At 40.6% G+C, this 9,255-nt stretch overlaps 1 protein-coding gene across 1 annotated transcript; it reads right to left on the reverse strand.

Moving 5' to 3' along the window:
- Positions 1-6,754: 6,754 nt before the first annotated feature.
- LOC132628351 (uncharacterized) lies at positions 6,755-8,341 on the reverse strand. The gene is made up of 4 exons (XM_060344135.1): positions 8,292-8,341; positions 8,084-8,198; positions 7,046-7,438; positions 6,755-6,931 (listed from the first exon to the last, which is right to left on the reverse strand). The coding sequence occupies exons 1-4, from the start codon at positions 8,339-8,341 to the stop codon at positions 6,755-6,757; spliced, it is 735 nt and encodes a 244-aa protein (XP_060200118.1).
- Between the last annotated feature and the right edge of the window lie 914 nt (positions 8,342-9,255).

Below are 9,255 nucleotides of genomic sequence, written 5' to 3' on the forward strand. Positions count from 1 at the left end.
AGTCTATGTTAATTACTTCCTATTTCCAAGTTTGAATTTCTATAGTTTGCAACAACCCACCCAGCTTTTGGTGCTCAGTTTTCACTTGCTGACAGTTAGGACATTGAGCTACAAATTCCGCTATGTCTTTCTTCATCCCATTCTACCAATATGTATATTTAAGATCATGATATATTTTTGTTGCTCCGGGGTGGACAAAATAACGGGAACAATGGGCTTCTCTCAATATTTGGTGGCGTAATCCTACAACATTAGGAACACATAATCTGCCTCGGCATCAGAGAACTCCATATCCAGAAGTCTCAAATGACGACTTCTCCTTCTGATGGAGTGTTTGTCTATAATGAATCAACATGGGATCTTTGTATTGTCGCTCTTTCACCTCCACTACTAGCGACGAGACCGCTAAATTTTGAATGATAGCTCCTATACTGCTTGAGTCCACTATTCGAACTCCTAGGCTAGCTAACTGTTGGAGCTCATGAGCTATCTCTCTTTTCTCTGGCTGGACGTTGCATAAACTTCCCATGGATCTACGGCTAAGAACATCAGCCACAACATTTGCCTTTCCGAGATGATACAGGATGTCAACATCATAGTCTTTCAATAATTCCAACCACCGCCGTTGCCGTAAATTCAACTCCTTCTGCTTGACGACATACTGAAGGCTCTTATGATCTGTATAAATATTAACGTGGACACCATACAAATAATGTCTTCACATCATCAATGCATGAATCACTACAGCCAATTCAAGATCATGGGTCGGATAATTTTCTCATATTTCCGTAGCTGCCTTGAAGTATACACAATCACCTTACCATGTTACAACAACAAACAGCCTAGCCCAATGCCTGAAGCATCACAGTATACAACATAACCTTCCGATCCTTCTGGAAGTGTCAAGACTAGGGTAGAAGTTAATCTATCCTTTAGTTCTTGGAATTGAAACTTAGCTGATTTCTAGGTCAGCTTCATGAGTGGTGCAGAAATAGAAGAAAAGCCTTTTACAAATCTCCTGTAATAACCTGCCAAGCCTAGAAAACTACGAACCTCCGTAGGTATTGTGGGCCTTGGCCAAGTTTTCACGGCCTCAATCTTTTGGGTATCTACCCGAATATCGTCGGCTAAAATAATATGCCCCAAAAAGGTCGCTGAGTTCAACCAAAACTCACACTTAGAAAAATTGGCAAATAACTCCCGAGTTTGAAGAACTCTAAGAACAGTACGCAAATGATTTGCATGCTCTGTCTCGGACCTAGAATATACCAAGATATCATTGATGAATATAATCACAAATAAATCTAGGAAGGGCCTGAACACATTATTCATCAAATTCATAAATACTGCCGGTGCATTAGTTAGCCCAAACGACATTACCCGAAACTCGAAATGGCCGTATCTGGTTCTGAAGGCTGTTTTGGTAATATCTTTCTCCCTAACTCGCACTTGATGATACCCGGATCTCAAATCTATCATTGAAAACCTTTTGACGCCTTGTAATTGGTCAAATAAATCATCAAACCTCAGAAGAGGATATTTATTCTTAATCGTCACTTTATTAGCTGCCGATAGTCAGTGCATATTCGCAAAGAGCCATCTTTCTTTAGCACAAACAACACGGGTGCTCCCCACGGGGAAGAACGAGGCCTAATAAAGCCTTTTTTAAGTAAGTCTTTCAATTGCTCCTTCAACTATTTCAACTCTGCGGGAGCTATTCTATAAGGAGGAATAGATATGGGTTTTGTATCTAGTAGCACATCTATGGCAAAATCAATCTCCCGCTCTGGATGGAGGCCTGGAAGCTCTTCCGGGAATACATCCGGGAATTCATTCACCATGGGGAAGGACTGAAGAGTTAGCGATTCAGCTTCTACATGTTGAACCCGAACTAGATGGTAAATACAACCTTTGGTGATCATCTTTCTTGCCTTTAGATAGGAAATAAACCTACCTTTTGGGGATGCGTATTTCCTTTCCATTCTTAAATTGGTTATCTCGGGAATCGGAAGCTAACCATTTTTATTCTACAATCAACATTGGCATAGCAAGAAGCCAACCAATCCATGCCCAAGATAACATCAAAGTCCACCATTATTAACTCATACAAATCAACCATAGTACGATGGTCGCAAATCAACCATAGTACGGTGGTCACAAATCACAACTACACAATTTCTGTATACTCGACTAGCTATCACCGGTTCACCAACAGGTGTAAATACCTCAAAAGAGTTGATCGACTCCGGTTTGACCCCAAACTAACCCGTAATGTATAGAGTAACATATGAAAATATGGAGTCCGAATCTATCAAAGCATATACATCATGAGAAAATACCGATAATATACCTGTGACGACATCGGGAGAAGACTCAAGATCTTGGCATCCAGCCAAAGCATAAATACGGTACTGAGGGCCATTAGAACCAAGGACTCCCCCTCTGCCTCTACCATGGCTGACTGGCGCATGTGAACCTGGCCCCATAGGGCGTATAGATGATGAAGGCCCTGCTACCAATCGAGGGGAAATCACGCATAATATGGCTTCCCCGACCGCATGCATAGCAAACCTCTGAACCTAGTCGACACTGGCCCCAATGTAACTTCCCACACTGGGAACATCATGGAATGGGTGGCCTTGCCTGACCCAAATCACCCCTGAACTGAGATCCTGAATCCTCGAAACTCTGACTCGCCCTGGAATGAGTAGATCTATCAAATCTCTGGCCTGTAAACCGTGGAGGCGCACTAGTCATAAAATATCTTGAATGCCTAGAAAACTACTGTCTTAGCCCGCCTCTAAACTCACTCGTCGGACCTGAAGATCTAGCCCTCTTGTTATACCCTCTATCATGCTCACGCTTACTTCTTTGCTGTTGTTGGCTTTTTTCCAAATTATGGGCATGGGCTTGAGTGCATGAAATATCCATGTTGTCTTTAAGGGATGCAGTGAAGCATCTATCCATCAAATGTGGCCCTAGGCCCCTCACAAATCAGTGTAATCGATCACCCATATCTGCAACCATAGCCGGAGCATACCTAGCCAAGGAATTAAAGCGGAGGTTATACTCTAAAGCACTCATACTTTCTTACCTAAGATTCAAGAACTTATCGGCTCTAGCTCGCTGAACCTATGGAGGCAAGAAACGTCGGAGGAAGGTATCCATAAATTCCTACCATACCGGAGGAGGTGCATGGAATCCACGTGAAACCATCCAAATCGTGTACCAATGAACTGCGATATCCCGCAATCTGTAGGATGCTAACTCTACTGATACAATGTCTGAAGCATGCATTAACCGAAGTGTCCTTAACATCCCTTCAATAAAATTGTGAGGGTCCTCATCCGACTTTGACCCTAAGAATTTCGGAGGGTTCAAGCTAATAAAATCACGACCCTTGCACTAACAACCCTATCACCTTGCCCTGTACCTTGCCGCTGAGTCTGGGCGGCAACCAACTGAGTAAGTAAATGAATGACCTCTTTTACATCTTGGCCTGAAGCATCGGGTGGAAGAGTTGGAGGTGCTGGAGCTGGGGCTGAGTCTCCCTCATACTCCTCAGAAATAGGTAATGAGTGAGAGGATTGCGATTGAGCCGCATTCTGGGACTCACCTTCCTCTATATCCATTGGCGGGGCTCTTTCAGCTCGCTTTCCTGCCACTGTCTTGCCCTTTTGGGTTGCCGTAGCTTTTCTCTTTACAGGTATCTCTGAGATACAAAATACATAGTTAAGGAAAGAGAAATCCTTATATCCTGGCTCTATCGCACGATCTTATGAAGAAAGAAGGTCATTCATTCCTAAAATGCCCACATCCTCCTGTTTATAAGCGTGGCGCGCAACACACCCACAAACAAGAATCTACTGGACACGGCTCGTAGACACACCCTAGGACGGAACTGTTCTGATACCACTTTTGTCACGATCAGACCCGAGGGCCATGACGGGCACCCGGTGCTTACCCACCCGGGCACCTCTTATCGTACATTCGCATTCACATCTAGGTGGACCACATGACTTACTCATAATTCCCATATATCAATAGCACTAATCTCATTGGGCAACAATACATTTATATCATCATCGACAACAATGCCCATATCCGGCGAGGCTATCAAAATAATAGGCAAAATATGAGCCGACAAGGCTGCAAGACATCTAACCATACACAACTGTTTATGATCCTCTAGGAAGAGTATGTAACATCATATAGGCGGGATAGGACCCCGCCTTACTGATAGGTATGTACACAAAAGAATAATACCAAAAGCTGTAGTTCCGGATGAAATGGAGCTCCTTTATGCAGTCCCTGAATAAGAAATCTATGAATCAAGCCTGTCTCCCTGTCTACCTGCGGGCATGACGCAGTGTCCACAAACAAAAGGACATCAGTATGAACAATGTAATGAGTATGTAAAGCATAATCAACATCATAATAGGAGCATAATAGACATCATAAGAGATAACATAAGCAACATCATAATAAGAGCATATTTACTTACTTGTATTTCATAGGGACCTTCCATTTCTAATGCATGCTCGTGTACATACATATATACATATACATTTATCCATATCCATATCCATATTCATATCCATAGCATACCCGACCATGATGGTTCGGTGATTTCACATACCCGGCCATGATAAGGCTCGGTGTCATAAATACCTGGCCCTACCAAGGCTCAGTGTTATCCGTACCCAACTGCAGTGGTGTGCGCATAATAGATATCATACCCGACCATATAAGCATCGGTGTTACATAATAGTCATACATACTTAAACACATATATATGAATATAAGAACCCATAAGTATCATCAGCATCATTACCATCATCATTTTCGTTATGTCTATCGTCGGAGGGTCAACTATCATATAAGGGATGCAATAGAATCGTGAAAGTATCAAGGATCATGAGCTTCGGTAATCTTAGAGAAAGAGTCATCTAGAAGACATTATGGAACTCATGAAAGTATATATACATATATAGCAAGGAACCATGGCCTTAATGAAAGAAGGGTTAGCCTTACATACCTCTTTGTCTTCTTAACTATTTAACGTTCACCGTCGAGCTTGAGAAATCTACATTTAGAAGGATTCATACCATGGTTAAGCCTTAATGATACAATTAAATTCAAACTAGATTAATTCATGATCTAACGAAAATTGGGCAGCATTTCCCCTACTTCATCGACTTCCACTATACCACAATACAACTCCCAAACACCCACAATATCATCCACAATATCATAATCAAGTAGTCACATTACATTAAGCCTTCAATATTCACTCTCATATTCAACTCATACTAGTAACCTCATACCAACTTTTGCGCATTTTCATACCACGCTTTCTCATCACCATTATTACCTCCCATAATGAGATTGTATCCATATCATACTAAGAATCACAACTTAAGTTAGCTTACTCCTCAAAAACATCATAAAAACTACATTTAGACTTCATTTTCTACTTTCTTCTTCTACCCAAGTTTTTCTACAACCAAGCATCCTTAATAGCGTGAAATAAGCATGGAAAATAACCTTTTTATCCCATAAGAACAAGACTTTGGAGTAGCTATCAACTTGTGCAAAAACCCTAGCTACAATGCCCAAGTATTTCTTGAAATCTACCAACCCTGGGAAGCCTTCTAACACGTGAACACTTTGATTCTTACTATTTGATATTTGTAATCCCTTGGGTTTGGGTGAAATATGTTTGGAGAAGGGTTTTGGAGCTCTAGAGAGTTGGAAGAAATGTGGGAAATGATGAGTAAGGGTCGTTCATACTTATAAAATAAAAATCTGACCCAACCCGATTAATTTATACGATCCATATAATTGGACCGTATAATCCCACCAGGGATTACCCTTCTCTGGAAAAAACCTACGGACCATAATACAGGCCATATATTTTATACAGTCCGTACAAATGGCCGTACAACTGAAAAATTTCGGTTTTCATTCTCGTCGACTCGTTTAACTTCCGATTCTCGTGGAACCTTCTTGGCACTTATATAACACTTTATTAATCATAGAAAAGGCCCTATATCAACCCCTTAAGATATTTCTAACTAAATATTAGTTCAATTATAGCGGAAACCTTCCGAACACTACTTACATTTCACTTCCTTCAACGAACATAGGCTCATATATTCATATAACTTCAAACTCTTATAGTATACACTTTAAGCTATCTAATGTTTTTCCTTAATCTCGTGAGGATTTCATAATCACCTCAAGCTTACGTTAGCCTGTCCACAAGGCAACCAGTCCGGAAATTTTTGAGGTGTAACATCTTTGAGTCTGGCCCTTATTCAGAAGTGATGACACAATAATTGGACGAGTACTATTTACTCCTAGAAACTCATATCTAAGATGAGATGGAAGTTGCTTGAGTTCTAACTTTGTGGCTCAATAATTGAAGGTTTTGCTGGAGGAGTTGTTCTCTTCTCTAGATCTAGAGACAATTTCTTAGGCTCATAATAGTAAGAACCCAAACCAGTGAGTGAGTTTACCGTCTCAATATATCCCTCCATTTATTCTTCATCAAAATTTACATAGATAGATGATAATGCTTCACCCAAGCATTCTTCTTCCATTTTGAACAAGTCACCTCATCATCATTAACCCGGAACTTGATCTCATGCTTTTATGAATCCATAAGAGCCCTCCCTGTAGCAAGGAGAGGTCTCCCTAGAGTAATAGGAATTTCTTGATCAACAGCACAGTCAAGAATCACAAAATCTGCCTAAGGAAGGAATTCCCCAACTCGAACAAGGACATCATCGACCACTCCAAATGGCCTTTTGATTGATCTGTCAGCCATTTGCAACCTCATGGTAGTGGGCCTTGGCATCCCTAGACCTGATCTCTTGAAAATCTCAAGAGGCATAAGATTTATACTAGCCCCGTTATCACACAACGCCTTGGCAAAATCTTGATGCCTTATAGTGCAAGGAATGGTGAATGCTCCAAGATCTTCCCTTTTTTAGACCGTGGTCTTAGAAATCATAGTACTGACACGATGAGTGATACTTACAGTGTCGTGTTTCAATAGCTTCTTCTTCTTTGTTAAGAGATCCTTGAAATATTGAGCAAACCCAAGCATCTCTTGGACAGCATCCCTGAAAGAAATGTTCATCGTCAATTGCTTGAGTTGATCATAAAATCGCAAGCACTTTTCATCCTCTATTTTTCTGAATAACCTTTGAGGAAAAGGCGGTAAAGATTTAAACAATTGAGTCAAAGAGAGAAAAGCTCTAGAAAGTTTTGCCTTCCCCTTTTCATTTTTTCCTCCTTGTGGCTTAGAATTCTCAAGATTATGCTCATCTTCAGCTATAATAGGGATTTCCTCCTCTATTTCATCTTCCACAATAACATCAGACACATTAGGTTGTGCTTCTTTTTCAACAATCGGCTCAAGATCAATCACCTTTTTATAAGCACCTTGGAGTATTTTTCCACTTCGGGTGCTAATAGCAGCTACATGCCACACAGAGTTTACCCCACTACCTTTCGGATTTGGAACTGTACCACTTGTTAGGTGTCCACGTTAAGGAGTATGAACTTTTCTTGAAAGTTCTTTGAATTGTGATTCAAGCTTCTGAATGGCCGTTGAATGAGATAATTGAACCTGAGACATTCCTTTTATTGTACTTTCAGTTCTGTCCTGGTTCATTAGTATTTTCTACATCATGCTCTTCATCTCAGCAGAATCATTAGCAGCATTGCTAGCAGAGTTGCTAGCTGAATTGTCTCTCCACTGCTGAGAATTTGATGATTTCCCCTTTGGTGGAATATAGGGGTTAGATCTCTTGTTGCCATAATTGCTATTATTGTAATTCCCTTGATTTGGATTTCCCTGATCATTTCTGTTGTAATAAGTCCCTTGAAATTGGTGTTGAGGCTTCTGCCATCGGTGATGTCGTGGACCTTAATAATTTTGCCTCTGATAACCCCTTTGGGAGTTGTTGACATAATTGACATCTTCATAATGTTGTTACCCCTCTTGGTGCATCCCCTCAGGGATTTAATACATCCCTAGTGGAATAGGTGGTAACTCCTCAACAATATTTACCCCCTGTGCATCCTTCTCTGCTAATTTCTTTGATAATAGATCCACCGTAGTTTGAAATTGAGCAAAGGAATGATCCCTCTCATGGTTCTCCTTTGTAACAACGGCTAGTGATAGACTACCATAAGAAAAACTCTCGTTATCATTCGAATGCCAAACTTGATTGTGGGTGGTGAGCTTATCGAGCAATCTGGTGATGTTGACAAATGACTTGTCCATGAAGCATCCACCAGCTACAGTATTGACAGCAATCTGATTCATTGTATCTAACCCCTTGTAGAACTTCTCTATCAGAATAGTATCCGGAAACCTATAAGTTAGAGATTGAGCTAGATAGTACTTGAACCTCTCCCATGCAGAATATAATTGTTACCCCGGGAGCTGTTTGAACTCAAAGATATTATCTCGAAGTTCAACCTTTTTCTAGGTGGAAACCACTTCTTCAAAAATATATTGGCTAGGTCGCTCCAGGTGTGAATAGAATTGCTGGGCAGCTTTTCATACCATTCCCTTGCCTGTCCAGCTAAGGAATATTTAAAGACCCGTAACCGAAGTGTATCAACAAAAACAACACCTTGGGATTGTTAAGAACATACGTACAAGAAGTTCTTCAAATGTCGGAGTGGACAATCCTCCGAAGAATTTCGGAAATAACCTTCAAGTTTCAACAGCTGATAGATAGAGTTATCGATTTTGAAAGTAGCATTTTCGGTCCTAGGAGGAACCACAACAGAAGCATAATCAGCTTCATTGATGAATTCCGTAAATATATTCTCATCCTCCTCCTCTTCCGGTGGTGGTGGGTTCACCTAGAGCCCACCTTGGTTTCCTTGATTTCGATTGTGTCTTCCTGCCATTTTCACCTGGTTCACCAAAAACAGCAAACAAGGTGTGATGGAATAGAAAAAGTTCTAAAGAAAAGTACACAATCATCAGTAATTTCAAAATTGTATTCCCGGGCAATGGCACTAAAATTTGATACGCTCAAATTACATTTATTAGTGGCGTAAAGTGGACGTTGTCAAATATAATAACCCAAACAAGGCTGGGGTCGAATCTCACAGGAAATATGGATAGAAAAGAGTACTAATTGTATGTAATACTGGTCTTTAAAAGCTTTAATTCTATTCCGAATAGTTTAGAATAATTGTTTTGTAATATAGACTAATACTATG

Source organism: Lycium barbarum, chromosome 2 (assembly GCF_019175385.1).
Source record: "Lycium barbarum isolate Lr01 chromosome 2, ASM1917538v2, whole genome shotgun sequence".
Lineage (NCBI taxonomy): Eukaryota > Viridiplantae > Streptophyta > Magnoliopsida > Solanales > Solanaceae > Lycium > Lycium barbarum.

Coding starts and splice junctions, on each gene's coding strand:
- LOC132628351 (XM_060344135.1), bottom strand. CDS start 8,341: ATGAATCAGATTGCTGTCAATACTGTAGCTGGTGGATGCTTCATGGAC. Junction 8,199..8,291: donor GGTGGATGCTTCATGGACAA/GTCATTTGTCAA, acceptor TTCTTATGGTAG/TCTATCACTAGCCGTTGTTA. Junction 6,932..7,045: donor AGCTATTGAAACACGACACT/GTAAGTATCACT, acceptor GATTTTGCCAAG/GCGTTGTGTGATAACGGGGC.